The sequence below is a fragment of the Equus asinus genome, chromosome 4, assembly GCF_041296235.1.
Source record: "Equus asinus isolate D_3611 breed Donkey chromosome 4, EquAss-T2T_v2, whole genome shotgun sequence".
Taxonomy (NCBI): Eukaryota; Metazoa; Chordata; class Mammalia; order Perissodactyla; family Equidae; genus Equus; species Equus asinus.
The window spans coordinates 43,517,998-43,538,447 of NC_091793.1; the positions used below are offsets into that span (position 1 = coordinate 43,517,998).

The 20,450-nt window shown below is 46.9% G+C and overlaps 1 protein-coding gene across 6 annotated transcripts in view; it reads left to right on the plus strand.

The window, feature by feature from the left end:
- TXNRD1 (thioredoxin reductase 1) overlaps positions 1-5,803 on the plus strand; it is a 147,016-nt gene extending 141,213 nt beyond the window's left edge. For all 6 annotated transcript variants that reach the window (XM_070507179.1, XM_044746132.2, XM_014865803.3 and 3 more), the window contains one exon: positions 3,833-5,803. In XM_070507179.1, the coding sequence (XP_070363280.1) occupies positions 3,833-3,895 (63 nt within the window). In that variant the 3' untranslated portion in view covers positions 3,896-5,803. The remainder of the gene's footprint in view (positions 1-3,832) is intronic.
- Positions 5,804-20,450: the final 14,647 nt, after the last annotated feature.

Here is a 20,450-nt window from a genome sequence, read left to right on the forward strand (position 1 = left end):
CCTCAGTGGCATTTGACCTTTTCTAAGTGTTCTTTGTGGTAGAATAGAAAAGTATGAAGGGGCAGCCTCCATGCTCACTTTTTAAAAATACGTTTTTATGAAAATTCTAAAGCAGCTGTGTGCAAATAAAATCTTGTAAAAATTGACCCCATCAGTTTTTCCATTTAAACTAATCAACAGTGGCAGTTTCGCTTCCCCACTCTTTAACATAAGCATGTTATCAGTATAAGAAAAATAGATAAGGGCTCTTTTTTTTAATCTGCTTCCATTTTTGATGGGTTTAGTTTTCAATGTAAATCTTCTACAAGTTCTGTTTCTAAATTAATTCCTGAGAAATAAAGCTTAAGCTTGAAATTCACAAACCTGAAATTTGTTTTAATGTATTCCCTGGCTGTTTATTTTTCTTCCTTTATAAAAATTGAAAAGAGCATGTTTGATGGTATTTTAAATTGCCCATATCATCATCGTCCTAACACAGCTATTTTCATTACCGCATATTGTCTTTCTGTCCTCATCCACAGTCACACTTTTTTTTAAACAAAGGAATTTTATTGCTTTTCAAAAGAATTGTACTAGTTTACAGTGTCGTCAGCATTGAGTTTGAGTGCTAATGAAAATGTTGCAAATTCAGTGTAAGTGTGTTTTTTCTATAGTAATGTATAAAAGGGATAACTATTTCAAGGATTTTTACGTATCTTTGCTAACAAAGATAAACCTCTTTTCTCATAACTGTTTTTTTTTTTTGATGTGAGTTGTTCCTCTTTTCTTCTGGCCTCATATTTATAATGTCTTCGGATGTTGGCCATTATTGGCTCTGAATTTCTTAAGGTGCTGATGATATGTTGGTATATGGGAAGGAAAAAGGCTTGGTTGCTTCTTCAAGGCTAGAATGGACCAGGGCCTTTCTCAGTTATGTACCTTCTTTACACAAAAGTACTTTCCCTTTATTCAAAAGTAGTTTTGATGCTGTTCCTGAGTCTTTGACCCGCGTAAGTTAGTCAAAGTGGCCTTGACTTCTTGTGCGCTTTCCTCTATGTATTAAAAAATCAGGAAACCAGTTATTTCTCAGGAGTCAAAGGGGCGACTGACCCAGAAGCTTGTCCAGGTGTGCCAACCAGGCTACAGGCGCTGCGTGAGTCTTGCCTCCGCCGGGGACTCTCCCTAATAAGCCGTGACTTCCAGTCTCAGTGAGACAACTCGACGGCTTGAGAAGGTCGGCCTGGGTAGCGCAGGGCAGATGGATTCTCCGGAATCCTGCCACTTACCCACAGCTTACCCAGTGTGAGCAGCAGGGTTTGGATAGAAGTCTTAATTGTACTCAGTAACCAAATTTGTTTCTAAATTTAATTGATTGAACACAAAGCCCTTGGATGTTTGCATGTCTCAGCAACACAGATGAACACTTTGGGTGTTGGTTTTGGTTTTTTGCCTATAGAAACAAAGTTTTCTTCCTTGCTGGTGCTCTGTGCTCATCGTGGATCAGCTGCCGCTCGGCTTTCTATATCATCTTCGCTCCAGGACCAGGCTGACGGGGCAGCCTCTCCCTGGGCACTGCTAGCTAGGTGGCAGAGGGAAGGAGATGTTGGAAAGCACGCCTTGGTGCCCAGGGCTTCTGTTCAGCAGTGATGCAGCACAGTGCCACACGTGTCCTTGGTTAGAGCAAGCCCCTGGCCCTCACGTCCACGTCCAGTAGGGCAGCAGTGTGTAATGTGTGGACCATATGGAAGGTCATCACAGGGAGGTGAAGGCACTCTGTGTTTTGGATACTAACAAGAATCTTAGAATAGTCCAGTCAGAATTATAAAGACCTGAACCTGGTGTCAGTGTTAATAAAAAGAAACATCAGATTTGACAGAAAAGAAGCAAAATATATAAGACTTAGTAATTGATTACCTATCAGCAGTAATGGAGATAGAAGAATTAAGGATTAATTCTTGGTTGCCTGGGCAAGCAAGTAGTGGCGATGCCATTCACTGAGAGGAACTGGCTTCAGGAAGATAAAGGCTTCAGTTCTGGACGCGTTAAGTTTGAAGTGTCATCCAAGAAGGGGTGTGTGCTAGGCCTTCTTGGTGGTAAGGAGAGACACACTGGCTGGAGAGGTTACGCATTCACCTGCCTGAACGGGGGCAGTTGACTGATTGAGACACTGTGATAGGAGAGTATCCAGAGGGAGAGCTGAGAGTGCAACCCTGGGCACTGCTTCCTGGCCTCGTTCGTGTCATCCCCATGTGGAAAGGGCGAGATTGCTGCAGCACATTGGAGTACATAGATCAGGCAGCTGGGTCTACAGCCAGCCCAGGAGCTGTGGCCACCCCAAGGACTGGGGACATCGGTGCTTGAGCACCCCTCTATGCCATGGCTGAGGAATGGCCACAAAAGGAGACTGGAAAGAGCACCCTCAAGGAAACAGGAGGAGGAATGAATTAAAAGGTAGGTGAGATGCACAGTGAGAAATTCTCCAGCAAGGCAGTGTAAAGTGAGCAGGCAAGGAGCCCTCTGGATGAGAGAGTTACTGATGGACTGCAGGAGAGCTGCAGGCTTCCGGCTTGCTGAGACTACAGAGCTTTCCCACGCTGTAGACTTCCAGGCTAGGGATTTTGCCAGAAATTCACAGTGCGGTGTCTACTCTGGTGTTGCTTTGCATAAGAAATTTTAATACGTGGTCTTTGGACAGCCTGCATTAGAATCACTTGGGACTTCTGCTAAAAATGAGATTCCTCGGCCCTACCCTAGATCTGCCAAATCAGAATCAGTGTAGTTTCCAGGTATTTTAATCAATGTGAACGGACTGTAAAGTTCAAGAACCATTGTTTTTTGTAGAGGCAGTCTTCAGTGGTAGCAAGTCAAAGCTGCCTGAAGATGATAAGGCTCCAAGTCCACAAGCACCGAGTGTTTGCGAGGATGTGAAATAAGGAGACCTTGTCAGTCACTGCACATGGCAGTGTCGGCTGGTTGGGCACCTTAGAAATCCAGCTGACCCTCCAACCCAGCAATTGTACCTCTAGCTCTGGGTGTGAGGAGACGTACTGGCATGTCACAGAGCATATTGCAAATGGCATATTAGCAATAGCTTGGATCGCCTGCAAAAGGAACCTGGATATGTAATTCATAATATAGTCACTATTTGCGTAATAAATACTATAGTATATAGTATGGATACTATATATGGTATAATATACTATAGTAATTGAATACTGCTCAGCGAAAAGTGGAAGAATTAGAGCTATTGGTATCCATAAATGGGTGAATTACAGAAATAGAGTATTTGAGCCAAGAAAGCAAGTAGCAGAAGAGTACATAACCATCTTGCCATTTACATGTAAAGTTTCTAAAAACCTACAAAAGAAATGCAGGAAGAAATGCATGGGAATGGTAAGCACCAGTTGGGGGCAGGGAGGAAGAAGGTGATCAGGGAGGGGCACACGTGGGGCTCTAACCGTACTCATAAAGCTCCCTGAGCTGGGTGGGCACGTGGTGTTGGTAATACTGTACTTTATACCTTCCTGCGTATCCAAAATAGTTCATGATGCATTTCTTGTAGGGATTTGGCAACCTGGGTAACCGATTGAATTGTTTTAATTACCCTCATGCTAATAAAGTTCTTCATTAGATATAACCTGAATTTTCTTCTCTCTCACCTTGGTTTTAAAATGTTTTTCCCCTTTTATCCTCTGGAGAAATTGAGGATATCCTTGCTCATATTACTTCTCTGTTTGATTCATTGTAAGTAGTCACCTAAGTCATTCTTAATACTTATGGTGTTATCTGAACTGCCCACTGTTAACTCATTTGCTCAGGTGTCTGAAAATCTCTTGCTTCCTCTTCCCCACAGATATTCACAACACTGTCGGTGACCAAGCGCTCAGGGGGAAACATCCTCCAGACTGGCTGCTGAGGTTAAGCCCCAGTGTGGATGCTGTCGCCAGGACTCCACACCACTGATGTTTCCTTGCCCAAATCCAAGGCGAAGTTTTCAAGAAGCTTCTTGGGCTTTGGCATCTGCATGATCTGTGCTCACACCAGCCAGGGCCTCCTTGGATCTCATGGGTAGGAGGTGGTGAATGCAAGGCAGGCAGCATCACACTGGGGTCACCGTGACGACTCTAAACTGGCACTCGGCAGTGCATCGAAGGGATGCGTCCATGAAGTCACTGGCCTCAAAGCCCATGCGGTGGGCGGTGATGGAACAGCTGTCGAAGCAGTTTTAGCATGACCTCCCCTTTGTGGGTCTTCTTAGTCTCATTGTCAAGCTTTCTAATGTTGATTATTCTTTTCTTATCTCTCTAAGGTGTTAATGATACCAGAGATGAAAAATGTTAGTAGTCAATTTTTGTCCAAAAGCAAGTCATGGCTAGAGTCTGCAAATAAGGTGCCTAGTTGCTCGAAAGGCGCGATTTGGCTTCCTTGGAGGCCACGTGGGCTTGTCCCACGAAGGAGAACTGTCCGAGGATCAGGTGTGCTGCTCTGCTTCAGCGAGCTAGTGAGTTCTCACCTAGCGTCTCACCTAGTGAGTTCTGTGTCCAAAGCAAAGAAATGTATGGTTCACTCTGGCCAAATTTGTCCCCATGTGCTACATCACTGATGATTTTTAGTTCTCTTTAGGAAAGGAAATGACTACTCGGCCAGCCTCTTTGAAGTAACAGTCCACTCTCTGGAACCTGGCAGGATGGTGTGGTTTCCACCATTATTTGTCCTGGAGGCAGAGGTACACCTTAAATGGAGAAAAACAGTCAGGGTCTTTATTTATTCATTGTGTGCTGGTCTCAGTAAGCTGAGATCCTTTGTAATGCAAAACACTCAACTTGTTTAAAACTCTTTTTTTGATAGCTTTAGCTTTAAGCTAAAAACACACCCATCACAGCTTTATTTTTCACATGTGTTATATCTCTCTCCCTTCCTAAGAACTGCATTCATAGGAAAATAGGTCTTTCCATACTTATGATTTAACTCTTTTGTAGTAATTATCTTTTTAAGGAAGCTGTTAATATCATAAGTTATTATTATTTTTGAACACAGGTGGATGTGAAGGATTTTCTTGTAGAAGCCGAATGATTTTGACTTTTTCTGTTGAATGAAGGACTGTGCCCGGTAGAATTCTGCAGAACTGTTTACCCTCCGTTAGCATTCCAACTTGTATTATTACAAAGAGGTGTTAACTCCGCAGTTATGTATTTCTGTGTAAGTGTACTGACTAAGGATTGTATTTAGGCCGTCTTCTCATTATAGAAGTTGGATTTGAAATGTGTGTGTGCACCTGGGCCTCCCACCGGCAGTTCTCTGGCTCCCTTTCCCTCCCCTCTCTCCGCTCGTATTCCTCAGCTACGACACCTGCACCGAGTGGTTGATTCCGAGTCCATTTCTTGGCCGCCTCAGGGAGCTCGCACATCTGCTGGCATTTAGTCAGCAGAGCACCCAGCCCTGAGCCACAGGGCTCCCTCCGCCTCACGCCCTCGTCCCATCTGGTTGTGTGAAGAAAATAGGAAAAGGAGAACGGAGAGGGGAGCTGAGGCAGTCGACCGTGTTCAGTTTTATTTATTTTTTTAATTTGTTTTTTCTCCAAGTCTGCCAATCTCTGAAATTGGAAGAATAGGCGGTCTGAGATGGTCATGCCCAATCATGTTGTGATTCTCTCTTGGTGGGATGGAGGTTCTGCCCCCACAGGAAGGATTGTACTTGATGGAGTTGTCCTGTTTAGGTTCTGTAATTGCCCAGTGTATCGAAACTCATACTAAATTCTATGTTTTTGTTATAAATCTTCTGGAAAAAACCTCTAATGTGAAACATTAAAAGGTATTACTATCCATCCTGTGTGCCCTCTTCCTGCACGGCGGCCTTGGGGTCCTTCGTGCGAGTGCCCCAGAGGCTGCAGGGCCTGTGTGCACAGTTAGGACTAGCTGCTGTGAGCTTCAGTGAGCCGTGTGCTCAGGCCTGGCCGGGATCTGCTGAGGTTTACATTTTAGTGGTGTTGGCTTTTTAAATTCCATTGGTCAGCTTCTCCTAATTTGACTTGTCAGTCATGGTCTTTAAAGTGACAAAACCACCCCACTCTAGTCAAGCTCACTCTGGGCCCCAGCTCTTTGTAACCCCGTGGCTGCATTCCTGCATTTCCCCACGCAGCACTCGGAGGGTGTGTAATCCTTCCAGCCTCTGTGGGCCGAGCGGTCTGAGTGTGGATAGACCGGTCATCACCGTTCCCAGCGCCTGGCTGTATCAGGCACGTGGCAGGTGTTCAGTACATAGTTACAGTAATGTTGATGGTCATGCTCATACTGTTGGCTCACACGCACTTAATTTCCTTATGCAAAAGTTGTTAAGCAGAAACTCCTATTTTGTGTTAATCCTTACCAAAAACTTTCCCCAAATACGTTTCCATTCTGTCCTGAGTAATTGCAGAGTGCTAACAGTAATAGCCACGTGTGGGTTTACTGCAGCACGTGCCAGGCGCTGACTCGACGCTCACTGGCTGCCTTCATCCTTCTGACGACCCATCAGGAAGTGTTCCTGTGCGCATTCATAGGTGGAGAAACAGGCTGTAATTAGGCTTCCTTGCTCAGAATTACACAGTTAATTAGCGGTGTAGCAAGTTCTGAACCCAGAGCTTAGGTCTCTGTCTTCAAAGGCCCAGCCTCTTAGCCACCTTGCCACACTGCCTCCCACTCGGTACTGGCAAATGGAGCGCTCAGGGCTGCCGAGTCCATTCCTGGGACTCAGCATTTTTCACATGGCATCGAGCACTGTTGTTGGAACAATTAATAAATACCTCGTCTGAGTGTTTTAGTACTCTTCGTAACTGATCTTTCCACTGCCAATTTATTTCTACACTATAGCCAAGATTTTATGCTCAAACTTCTCTTGTTCCAAGCCCTTGGGTGATTCCAAAGGCCTCTAAATAGGCCCATAGTCCCCTGCCAACCACTGGGCCTGTCACCTGCACCTCTGACCTCTGTTGTCACTTGCCCATTCTGGCCACACCTACTCTCTGCCCTAAACACACTCTACTCCTAACCTCTCTGCTCTTGATTCCCTCCAACCAGGATTCTCTCTGCCTACACTCCATGGTAGTCTATTTTCTTTAGAGCGCTTTGAATTTCTCTACATGGAGACAGGTAAATGTGTCTGTCTCCACCTCTAGATAATTAGTATTCTTCACCTGGGTGTGCCCCGCAGCTTCTAGCACAAGGCCTACAAGTGCATGCAGAGGCATTTAAGGGTTCCTGTCAGTGGATTGGCAGGAGAGCCTCACCATTTGGATCAGGACCTATCAGAGATGGGCACTTAGGGAGCCTGTTAATCTCCTCCTCTTATGTCAGGAGCCTTTGGTTCAAATGTTGATGAAAATAGAAAGGACATAAACAAAAATGGTCAACCTCACCAAGGAGGAGAAATGCAAGGTGAACTGCTGTGAGGTACCGTTTGATACCTGCTACATTGCAAATATTAATAAGTGTCTGACAGTATCAAATGTTGGTGAAGATGTGGAGCAAATGGAACACTTACTTATTGCTGGCAAGAGTGTAAATTCGTACAATCACTTTGGAAAACAATTTGATATCACCCAGTAAAGTTAAACGCATGCTGTGGCCTGGCTCTTCCATTCTTAGATACACACCCAGCACAAATGTGCATCTGTGCACCAAATGACATGTATGGGAATGTCCGTGGCACTGGTAGTCATGCGACAAACAAAACCTGGAAACGACCCAAGTATCCATCGGGACAAGAATGGACCCGTGAATTGTGTATTCATGTAACTGAAGACTATAGGAGCAAAAGACACATAACGGGATGGGTCGGACTAAGGAACAGTGTTGAGTGAAAAAGTCACAAAGGAATGTGTGTGGTGTGATTCTCTTGTATGCATAAACAGGCAAAACAGCAATATATATATGTGTTTAGAGATACACTTGGGGTGAAATCATAAGGGAGAAATGAGAATGAAAATTCAAAATGAAGAATGTGGAGTTTGAGCTGGTGGTTACATATGAAGGGACAGAACGGAGGAGGGAGTCAGGAAGGGGGCCCTGGGACCTAAAGGTTTCTTTCTCAACCTGAGTGGTGGACTTGTGCACTGGTTGTATCATTATATATATATTTTTTTTTACAAATTTTCCTTTGCATCTACTCAGTAGTTCATTCAAACAGCCTTACAAGGGCGGGAGGGGCAGCTCAGAGAACTAGCGGATTGCTAGGGAACAGGAGTGTGTCTGTCAAAGTTTCACCTGCGGAGCTGGGAGACCAGACTAACAGAGAGTACACAGAAGGCCTTTCCTGACATCACCCACCGTGGTTCCATCCTTGACGTGAGATCTAGGATTGGACCAAGCATGCACAAAGTTGTGGGTAATTTGTGACACAGCAAGTGAGAATGAATATGTGGGAGTTGGAGAGGGTGGTCACAGAACAAGCAGGCCAGGTCCTCTTCCCTTAAACCCACTTTAAATCAGAGCTCTCAACTTCTAACGTTTCGTAAGATTTTATTTAGAAAAAGGAGCTTTTTAAAAAAATTCAATTTGAAATTCCACTGCAAGGAAGCAAGGTTTTACTGCACAACCTTTCCTGCTAACGTCCTGTGACATGGACACCATACGTTGTCCTCTGGTCACTCCTGAGAGTCACGAGGAGCTGAGCAGAGCAGGACTGGGGTGTTCCTGGGTCTCCTGGCCGTCTCTGAGTGTCATCCCACCACTGAACAACCTTAGTCAGCCGTCGTCTCTCAGGCACTGTTTCATGGCATTTGAGATTGGAAAAGGAGGTTGGCTCCTCCAAGTCCATTTACGGATGCAGAAACTGAGGGCTAGACGGGTGCAGCTGCCTCACCAACATCAAGGTTGAGGCTAGACAGCTAAGAGTGGGACCAGAAGCGTCCTGGCTTCCAACTCTGCTCTTCCACAACACGATGCTGCTTTGTGCCTGCCACCATCTCCTTTGTAGATTCTTCACATACTTAAAAGCACTCAGCCATGTAAGCACAGTCTTGACTCCAGTGAAACTGAAGGGCAAGAAAGCGTGTGTTGACTCTGATAAGCCAACAGATAGGTCCTTGGCCCCATGGTAGGCACACAGTAGGGATGCAGGACGTGTATGCTGACTGACCTGAAGGGAGGCATCAGATCGGGGGCTTTTAATATTGCCTTCCCTGCCTGTGCGATGGGGATACCTTGTACATCAGGAAAATGAGGCAGAGCCTGCCTAATGATTGCATAAGCAAACACCCTGGTTGGGTGTTTGCTAAATGAGTGAAGAGTCAAACAAAATTATGGATGCCCCTTACATTCAAGGCACAGAGGATACAAAGTGAATAAACACGGTGATGGGTAATTTATGTGTGGGATCACGGGATGCCCAGATATTGAGCTAATGTATTTCTGGGTGGGTCTGTGAGGGTTTCTGAATGAAATTAGCACTCGAATCAGTGGCCTCGGTAAAGAGGTTTGCCCTCTTCACTGTGGGTGGGCATCATCCAATCCACTGAGGGCCTGAATAGCACAAAAAGGTGGAGGACGGAAGAATTTGGCTTTTCCTACCTGAGTGATAAGCTGGGACATCAATCTTCTTGCCCTCGGCACTCCCGGTTCTCAGGCATTCAGACTTGGACTAAGTTACACTCCCGGCTTTTCTGAGTCTCCAGATGGCAGAGCGTGGGACGACTCAGCCTCCATAATTGCATGAGCCAATTCCTTATAATAAATCTCTTCATATATATACACACACACTATTGGTTCTGTTTCTGTAGAGAAGTCTGACTAGTACAAACACAGACCTCACTCTGAAGGTGTGTATGATCAGGCAGTAGGGGGTGAGTGTCCATAAATACTTACTCCTTCATTTCTTCAACCAATACTATGCACCAGGGACCCTCGTAGGGAGGAGAGTTCGGCAGTGAAGAAAACATTGAAAATCCTTGTCCTCAAGGGACTTAGGTTACATGTGAGGGAAACAGGCAAAAACAACATGAATAAGTAAATTATACAGAATGTTGTTGGATGGTAAGTGCCAAGAACATGCGGGACCTTGGTTATAATGGGATCCGGCAGTGCTGGGAGCCATCGGAGGGCTCTGAGCAGAGGAGGGGTGATCCCACTGACAGATTGTCAGGAGCGCTCTGGTGGCTGGTGGGGGGCAGCCTGAGGCTTTGGGCAGGGCCGCAGGTGGGAGCCCACGGCGGAGGTTACTGCAGTAATCCAGGGGCAAGAAGAGGATGTCTTAGTCCCAGGTGGCAGCAGTAGACATGATAACGTAATTTGAGAGTAGAACCCACAGGATATAGTATGATTGGATGTGGGGTCGGGGAGAGAGAGAAGTCAAGGATGACTCCAACATTTGGGCCTTGAACAGCTGCAAGGATCGAGGCTGGAGGTGCCATGTCACTGAGATGGGAAAACGGTGGGAGGAGGAACAGGTTTCCAGGGTAATGTCAGAAGCTCGAGTTTTGGGTGCTGAGTTTGAGATGCGGGTTAAACATCTGAGTAGAGATGTTGAGGAGGGAGTTGGCCACGTGAGTCTGGGGTTCCAGAAAGCAGCTTACGATAGCGAGCTACATGTCAGAGCATCAGCCCAGAGAGGAGGTTTAAAGTCCTAAGAATGCAGAGGCCCCCAGGGTGAGTGCAGACAGAAATGAGAAAAGCTCTTCCAGAAACCAGCAGCTGCCCCCAACGGAACAGAGCAGGGCGAGAAGGTCTGCTGGGGGTCCTTTTTGTGACAAAGGATGGCAGGTTTTAGATCCATAAACATGGGATGGGGAAAGGACATTCCAGGCGACAAGACCTGGCAACAAAATGAGAGAGCTATGGAAAGGGGGAGAGGGTGTTGTAAGCAGCCCGTAGAAGGGCCCAAATGGCAGGCCAACGCTTTCAGACGTCATTCAGGGGTGACCGGGGTGAGGCAAGGGAGGCATGCACACTCAGGGTCGTGTAAGAGCAGGATCGGTCCTTGCACAACTCTGAGAATTACCTTCCGCACGCTCGGCTCCTCGCTCGCCTCACCCTGATCCCGGCCCTGCACAACTGATGGACCGCTGGGCTTTGGGCAGACTGACGTCCGACCCCGTTCCAGACTGGGCAACACAGGTTTGGATCGCAGCTCTGCCTCCTCTTGGGCAGGTTACCTGTGCTCAACCTCGCCTTGCCTCAGTTTCCTCATCTGCAGAATGGGAATATTACTTAATTGTACCTTCCTGGTAGGGCTGTGAGGGTTAAATGATTTGGTACACGTAAAGCACTTAGAGTAAGCATATGGGGACACTGACTGGTATTACTACGCTGTTGGGTCAGAATAAAGACTGGAAAGGAGGGTTGGAGAAATGAATTTGTAGGCAGTTGCAAGTCAGAGCAAGAGATAAAGGAAAGCTGAAAAGGGGCAGTTGCCACGGGAAAGATGAGGGGATGGCTATTACGGGGAGAAAGAACAATAAAATGGGTGGAACTCGGCAGTATGCTCATTCATTCCACAATTACATGTAAAGTTCCTACTGTGTGCTTGGAGTTGTTCTGAGAGCTGGGTGGTTGGAAAACACGGGAAAGTCTAGTCTTCCAAAAACGACTCTGAGTGACAAGAGGAGATGGGGAGATGGCAGCCTCGGCACAGTCCCCAACTTCCAGCTGGGCAGTTGAGCAAAACACACCTGAAACGCGGCGCATTTGTTGACCTGGAGGGAATGGCAGGTGATTTAGGTGCTGCGGGTCTAGAAACAGGATCTAGAAACAGGAGGAAGGCTTGTCTCTCCAGCAGGACCGGGGGCAAGGGTCACCGCTGCTGCCTAGGGGGTCCCTGACCCGTATGTCCCCCAGCAGAGTGTGAGGTCTGAGCTCCGTGAGTGTCCAGGCAGATCTTGCCGTGTGAGTCTCCAGCAAGGCCATATCCCCAGCGGGCAGGCTGCGTGGGGGCTGAGTCCTAGGGAGCACTCCTGGTCTCTGGGCGAGGTCTCCCCTGGGAAGGGAACCACTCGTTTGTTCATTGTGTGTTGGTTTGCTAGGGCTGCCATATCAAAACACCAACAAAACAACAAAAGCTTATTTCCTCACCGTTCTGGAGGCTGGAGGTTTGAGAGAAAGGGATCGGCAAGTTCAGTTTCTTCTGAGGCCTCTCTCCTCGGTTTGCTGACGGCTGCCTTCTCACCGTGTCCTCATGTGGCCTTCCCGCTGGGCCTCTCCCTCTTACAAGGATGCTAGTTCTGTTGAATTAGGGCCCCACCCAAATGCTCTCATTTAACCTTAGTCACCTCTTTAAAGGCCCTATCGTGGCCGAGTGGTTCAGTTCATGTGCTCTGTTTTGGCGGCCCAGGGTTTCGCCGGTTTGGATCCTGGGCACAGACATGGCACCACTCGTCAGGCCACACTGAAGCATCGTCCCACATGCCACAACTAGAAGGACCCACAAGTAAAAATACACAACTATGTACTGAGGGTACTTGGTAGAAAAAGGAAAAAAAAAATCTTTAAAGGCCCCATCTCCAAATACAGTCACAACCTGAGGTTAGGGACTCAACATACGAATTTTGGGGGGATACAACTCAGCCCATAACATGTTCATTCTCAAATATTTCAGGGCCTATAATGCCCTGTGTTATACTCATATTCATGTTGAACTGAAAGGACAAATGACATTGGTTTCCTTTTAGAATAAATGTGTTCAGTGGCAGTATACTTGATACATGGATATGGGGGAAAAAATCACAAAGGTGAGATTTTTAATGATTCCAGTTTAGAAAACACTGAAAAAGATCCAAATAACAAGTGAGGATGAAGAATATTAGAATGACAAAATCAACAGCTTGTATAAATCTGTCTCTACAAATAGAAAATACACACTTTTATCTTTATGAAACATATCTAGAAACCACAAAAGAAGCCTTAATCCTTTTCACAGAGAGGTACTGTCAGAACCACAGTATCTGATTGCAATAAGTCAGAAACAGAAGCATAACCTGGAGAACTGACTCATCTGAAAACTGAGAAATAGTCTTTTAGAAACTCCTGGATCAAAGAGGTAATTAAAACTATAATAATTGAAAATAACATAAAAGAGAATATCTATCAGGTACAGTTAGAGCTGTGCTCAGAAAAACTTACAGCGTCTTATATTTCAAAAAAATGAAAAATTAATAAAAACAAGTTTTAAAAAATGAAATAAAGATTCAGTTCAAGAAGCTGGAAAAAGAACAACAAAGTCAGTCCAAGATTTTTATGCCGGAGTGACTAAGGCGATGGAGACGAAAGGACGCTGTGCCCGGGCATCGTGGAGGGCGTTCTACACGTTATTCTCCGAATTCTCACAACCCCCTAGATTGCTCTTATCCCCTTTCTACACGGGAGGAAACTGAGGCTCAGAGAGTCTGCAATTTGCCTAACATTTTATGATTCCCAGACTACAGAGCTGAGATTGAATCTGGGCTTCGAGGACTTGTTAAAATACAGATTCCAGGGCACCACCCCAGACCAACAGACTAGATTTCTCAAGAGGCTGACCCGGGGCTCTGTATTTTTATCAAGTACTCCAAGTGGTTTTTATGAGTAAGCCTATTCTGGAAACACTGGAGTACATCCTGTGGAGAAGACTGTTTCTCTGAACAGAAGTTTAATGTTAGCAAGCTTGAAGTTAGTACTCACTTGTCTAGGCCCTTTGCACATATGACTGCTTTTATAGAATCCTCACGACAACCCTTCTGAGGTCGGGTCTGTTAATGTCCCATTTTACAAATTAGGAAGTGGACATAGAGAGGTTAATGAACTTACCCCAGGTCACAGCTAGTAAATGGCAGAACAAGAATTTGAACCCAGCTGGCCTGGTCCAGGGCCTCCCTTCTTGGCTACTGCAGTAGAAAAGAATTCCACACATCCTCAAGGTGAGGTCCAGACTGGGCACTCAGCGGGTCTGCCAGTGGGAAGGTGGGACGCAGGCTCAGGGGGGAGGGGAGGCACTGGGCCCTGAGTCAATATCTACACAGAAGGACTAGTGGTAGCCACAAGATCAGAGAAGGCTGGGCTGTTTTCTCCATTAAGGGCCATGTGCAAAAGACCTAGTGTTTATAAAAAACATTTCAGAAAGAGCTTTAAAAAAAATGCTTTGAAATATGAAGGAAAAAAGCCAGCACAGAAAAACTGCAATGGACAAATCTTTAAATGCCTACATCATATTATCTCAACCAATCAAATGGAATTGGATCCCATATATTTGTGAACATTGTATTTAACATGAGAAGGGGATGCATTTCATTATGTCTGGAATGATGTGGGGCAACTCTGCAATGACAAGTGCGTAGAAGGATGATTAAAATGGCTCTGAAAGAGGGGCTGGCCCCGTGGCCAAGTGGTTAAGTTCGCGCGCTCCGCTGCAGGCAGCCCAGTGTTTCGTTGGTTCGAATCCTGGGCGCGGATATGGCACTGCTCATCAAACCACGCTGAGGCGGCGTCCCACATGCCACAACTAGAAGAACCCACAACGAAGAATATACAACTATGTACCGGGGGGGCTTTGGGGAGAAGAAGGAAAAAATAAAATCTTTAAAAAAAAAAAAAGGCTCTGAAAGAGAAGAGGCATTGATGGGAGCCATGGGCAGGCAGTGGCTTTTACAGGCAGTGGTTCAATTAATCTTTGTAAGAACCCTCAGAACTCTTGTACCCATTTTTCAGGCGAGGAAAATGAGGTTCGGGGTCATCCAGTCATTAAGTCGAGCTCCCATGGCGCCTAAGTGGCACAAAGAGAAGGTGTGCCCTCTAGTGTCCACTTCTGTGAACGGCAGGCTGTCGCTTGGGCCTACCAGCCATTATCAGTTACTTTTATTGGAACACAAACTATGCGCTTGTGTGAATAAGGCCACAGAGCTAAAAAGTTACAGGGCTCACAAATCAAGAGGGAAGGACAAATGGCTTAGCAGATAGTGCTGCGAAAACTCGATCACTATATGTATAACTATAAAACTGCATCGTCATCGAGTGCCATAAAACAAAGGTAGATTTGAAACAGATTAAAGACCTAAATGTATGTGGTACAACCAAAAGTTTATATGTAAATATAGGAGAATAGCTCTGTGACCTGAAAGTGGGCAAGGACTTCTTAAACTGTGGCCTCCAAGCACAAACCGTAAGGCAAAATCATCGAATGAGCCGGCTGCATCCAATGACCATCATGAAGACCACCGTGGAAAAAAGGTAGTAGACAGACAACAAAATTGGGAGAAGACAGTTACAGCGTCTGAAACCGACAAGGGGCTTAGATCCAGGTGACGACAAGGAATTCTGGCCAATCAACAAGAAGACAGGAACCCCAAAAGAAAATGGGGAAGGACCTTGAACTGGTTATTCCTCCAAGAGGAAACCCCAAAGTCTAACAAGATGGGAGAGAGGCACAAGCTCATGAGTAATTACGAAAGCAAATTAAAATATGAGAGATCGCTTTATACTCATCAGGCACATCAGAAAACCGACGGTGGAGAGCGGAGCGGGAAGCGAATGGAAATTAAGGGAAGGTGGAGGAAAACGGCACCACACCGACAGGCAGTTTTATAAGCAAGGACGCTGCGGCAGGGGTGACTTAGCTCCTTCATGCCCCTGTTTGCTTCCCCATAAAATGGAGATAATAGTAGTGCTCCCCTCCCAGACCTGCTGTGAGGATCAAGTCACTTAATACACGTGTGTAAGTGCTTCAAATAGTGGTTGGCACAAAGCCGGTGCTGGGTGAGTTTGTGCTGTTATTATTATTATGAGTGTGAGTAACTCAACTCTCAGCATAGGAGGTCCAGGAAAAGTAAAGGGCAGTGATGGGATTCCAGCCCAGGATGGTGATTCCCCATCTCTTTCTGCTCCAGCCCCGCTCCCTCCCACCTGGAACAACAGCCTCCTGCAGCCCTCCGCCCTGCCAGGGAATCTGTGGGTCTGGGAACTGGGAAGAGGGCCCCGCATTTGAAAGTACCTCCCAGGGCACTCAGAGACCAGCTGACTCGGAGTATGGCTCAGAGCCCCAGCTGATGCTCAAGGAGGTGAGGGGGACCTCAGGGAGAGCGCTTGGCCAGCAGGCAGGAGACCCAGAAAGGCCGGTCTCTGCCAAGGGACAAGTACAGAGGCCAGGGACAAGCACCCGGAACCCAGGCAGACCTCAGCCTCCAAGAGAATAGTTACAAAATAAAAAAACAGCCTTGTGATGTGTCTTTCCATTTAGGAACCCTTTAAGATGACATCGTGATGGGGGGTCATCAGGACCTAATACCCACCACCCCATATCCCTCACCCCACCAGCCCTAGAGTGGAAACAACCTGTAGGAAGGGAATTTTGTGGGATGAGTGCCCCCTCCAGGGGGTGGGGTGGTGATTGGTTCCGTCACAGGCACCTCCCTTGCCTGGCTGCCTTCTACTGTAGTGAGTTTGAGCCTAATAGTTGGTGAAATGAATTTCTCACAGTGAAGCGTGAAGACAGGAAAGTGATTAGGAATGCAATTGCCTTGTCTCCTGTGTGGCTCGCACAGCTTAATGACTGCCTCGTTATAAATTTCTTTTGATGATTCTAGTGGCACTCTGCTGGGGTCCACATCCAGGACCATTTAGCAAAGGAAGGGAAGGAAAGGAAAGGTTATCATCAGCTGATCGGGGCTGGGCCAGCCAGGGCTCATCCCTGGTGGGTGTGGAGTCAGGCAGCTCTGGGAGAGCCAGTGGGGGGCGTCCCCATGACGGCATGCAGGATTTCACGAGCTTCATAAGGGCTCAGCTTGCCGCTGCCATCAGAAAGCCCGCCTCTCAAATAAGGAGGGTATCTGATGGAAGCACCCACTCTGCTGCACGCCGGCCCGGGCTCTTCCAAGCCTTGTCTCTTTCAGCTCCCAGATGGACCCAAGAACGGCGCCTTATCACCTCTTCTTCCAGAAGAACCTTGGGGTGGCGCATGCACAGAATATGGACAGACGATCTCGTTTCTTCAGCAAATAAAGTACAAATTGGCAACAACAAGACGGAGGGAGCCAGGGCCAGGAGGCGCAGCCCCGGCCCCCTGCGCGCCTCTGTCTGCCGGGTGGGAGAGAAGGAACGTGGGTCCTATGTGGACCCCTCTTCCAAGACTCAGTGCTTTGGGGTCTGAGATAGAGCAGCTCAGCCTGTCCTCCAACTAGGACAGCCATTTAAATCTTTTTTTTCGGAAAATATTTAATGGTATGAGAAAAAGTTTATAGCTCAGTGAAAAAAATCAGTATATAAAAGCGAGATTTTTAGGTCTGTGAAACTGCTCTGGATGATACTGTACTGGTGGATACACATCATTATATGTTTGTCCAAACCCAGAGAGTGTACGGAACCGAGAGTGGACCCCGATGTAAACTGTGGGTGCTAAGGATGTGTCAGTGTAGGTTCATGGATTGTAACAAATGTACACTCTGGTGGGGGTGTGGGCAATGCGGGAGGCTGTGCACCTGTGTCGGTGCAGGTGATGTAAGGTAATTTCTGTACCTGCCACTCAATTTTGCTGTGACTCTAAAACTGCTCTAGAAAATAAAGTCTAGGGACCTGCCCCATGGCCTAGTGGTTAAATCTGGTGCACTCTGCTTCAGCAGCCCAGGTTCAGTTTCCAGGTGCAGACCTACACCACTCATCGAGGGCCACGCTGTGGCAGCAACCCACATACAAAATAGAGGAAGATGGGCACAGATGTTAGCTCAGGGCCAATCTTCTTCAAGCAAAAAGAGGAAGATTGGCAACAGATGTTAGCTCAGGGCCAATCTTCCTCACCAGAAAAAAAAAAATCTATTGAAAAAAATCCAGGTATGTTGATGTACACCAATATGGAAGACCCACACATTTTTCTGTGCTGTGGTCTCGGTCACGTGTTTGTTTGAAGGGAGCATCTGGGACTTGGAGTTTTGTGTCCCAGTGAATAACTCTCCACGTTATATGCTCAGGTAGGACCCCCAAGGTTCAGCTGGGCCTGAGGGTCTCAGGATACCTCCAACCAATGAATGAGCAAGAATCCAGTGATCCCAGGAAATTTGAGCCTGTTACTATGTAGGTGACTATTGTGTGGCGTGTGGCATCACAGAGTGACCATTTATGACAGTTGCAGGCAGTTCTGAGCATGTTTTCACTGAATCCTTTGAAATTCATCTTGGAATTGTTCTATGTGATGGTAAACACGTCCCAACTCTTTTGAATTCCACACCGCTCCTGAAACTATTTTGAAAGTCTTTGTATATCTTCCGAAATCTGAATTTAGTTATGGGTAATGACAGTAGTCATTCCAAGCTTTGTTCATCAGCTTCAAGAGGTGTTGTATCTGAGGAGAATGAGAGCGGTAATTGTTTTTATAATGAAATTCATTAGTGCATAAATAAAATGCATTAACATTTTATTCATAACGACTAAGGGCTGTCAGACAAGCCAGTGCTGTGCTGGGGACAACGAGCTTTGTGTCCCGGCTCCATTTCTGCAGCTTCTCTGCTCTTTAGACACACTTGGGGGCCCACAGGCACGTATGTACACACAAACCTGCACCGAGCCTCCTCACGAAGCAGGAGGAAAAACTCTGTCCAGGGGACACAATCCTTCTGGAAGCAAATATGTGTCAGGGTGATCTAACGGAACCTCCATTATGTGGATGTGACAATCGAAAGAGAGAGGCCCCACATGGTTCTGACGTTCTGGGGGAGACAGGAGGCTCAGGTCCCACCTCCAGATTCCCCCCCTGCCTGGGAGCCTTCTTGGTAAGGGTCTGTGCCCTGCACAGGGGATCCCCTTCCTCCCCGGGGCAGAGGGGGTGCTGATGAGGGCTACTCCAGAACAGGAGGCCTGAATCTCCACAAAACACCTTCCAGCCTCCTGCCTCCGTTCCGGTGCAGAGAGCAGAGCTGGGAGCGGATCCCCACGAACTTCACAGCCTTTCCCGTGTGTGTCATTGCAAACCTCAGTCGCACTTTTTGTCATCTCTGTGTATTTACTTAACACTGTACTTTCAAGTGCTTCCCCCCTCCTCTTAAATGTAAACACATTTATTTGAAAAGGAAACCATATATCCAAATCAGAAATGAAAACCAGCCTCATTGGCCATAAATCGAGATTAATTTTTAAAATAAATGCAAAAACACATATTTACATATGTTTGCATGCACGTAAAATATTTCTGGAAGGACACATAAGAATCCATAGCGATTGCCTATGGAGAGAAGAGCTGGTGGCTAGGGACAGGGGTGGGGGCAACTTTTGGTGACCATTCCCGTGTATCCCCATTTACACTTTCTGCTTTTGGAATTAAATAAAAACCAATAATTTGAAAAAAAAAGGTGTCCTGAAAACAAAACATTGGCATTCAGTTCTGGCTAGACACCATTTCCTCCTGAAGACTGAGTCTGGGGCCCCTCTCCACAAAGAGGATTAGCGAGCAGAGGGAGGAGGTCAGGGAACTCTGGGCTGAGACCCTCTCTTTGATGTGATAAAAGGACTGAAACGTAGTCAGAGACCCTCTTTCCCACACTGTTATTCATGCTGCCTCTCCGCCTTAGTCGTCCTCTCTCCTAGGTCTGCGCATCCTAGCCCTGACTCCAGGAACTGAACAGGCTCCCAGAGGTCAGAACCGAAAACAGCCCTAGAGGCCTCCAACCAAATATTCCTGACCTGGATCGTGCATCCTCAAAGGGCCCTGTAAGACTCCTGAAACTTGATGCACAATTTTATGCTCACGTCTGTTTCCCAGGGGGGTGGTGCCTGGTCTTAATCTTATTCCAGAGAGGCCTGTGACTTCTAAACCTGCTCACTTTGCAGAAGCAGAAACTGAGGTTCGGAAAGGAGTGGCTTCTCCAAGGACGTGCAGCTTGTGCCTACCAGCGGCATCAGACCCGCGGCTCTTGGCATCTCTCAGCAAACTCTCGTTGGACGCATTAGCCATCAGGAGGGTTCTAGATCTCTGAGCTGGAGAAAAGAACCTGCATGGACCCATTTTGTCTACACTCTGCCTCAGAGAAGGTGAGGACTTGCCAGCTTCCATTTCCAAAGGAGCTTGGAGGCCCAGAGAAGCTGAGTCACCTCGAGGATGCTAATGGCCCCAGCATCTACACAGTGATCCAAGGTCACACTCATGCAAAGCAAAGCAACCTGAGGTGGGAAGATCTGCCCCGACCATGGGGAACCGGGAATTTCTGACCTCACCAACTGCGGGGACAGAGATGGCACTGATGGCTCCCACTCAGGGCTCCTCTGCCATTCTGATTGTGTTCTTTCCCAAATGTTAAGATGATTCAAAGATTAGCGTGTGCTAACTTTTGAGGTCGTCTCTCCTCTGGAAAGTGAAAACCCGGGACTGCATATTGGCCAGCGTGTTGGTTCGCACCCTCGGTTCTTGCGGGAGGTTGAGGGATCCCTGCCTCTATTGATGGGCCTGTTGACTGCTGTCATTATGTCCCTTGGACACACAGCCATTGTCTGTTTTTCCTGCCATCATCCAATAAGGTGGTGGCCAGGACCCAAGGGTGCCAGTGACCACACTCA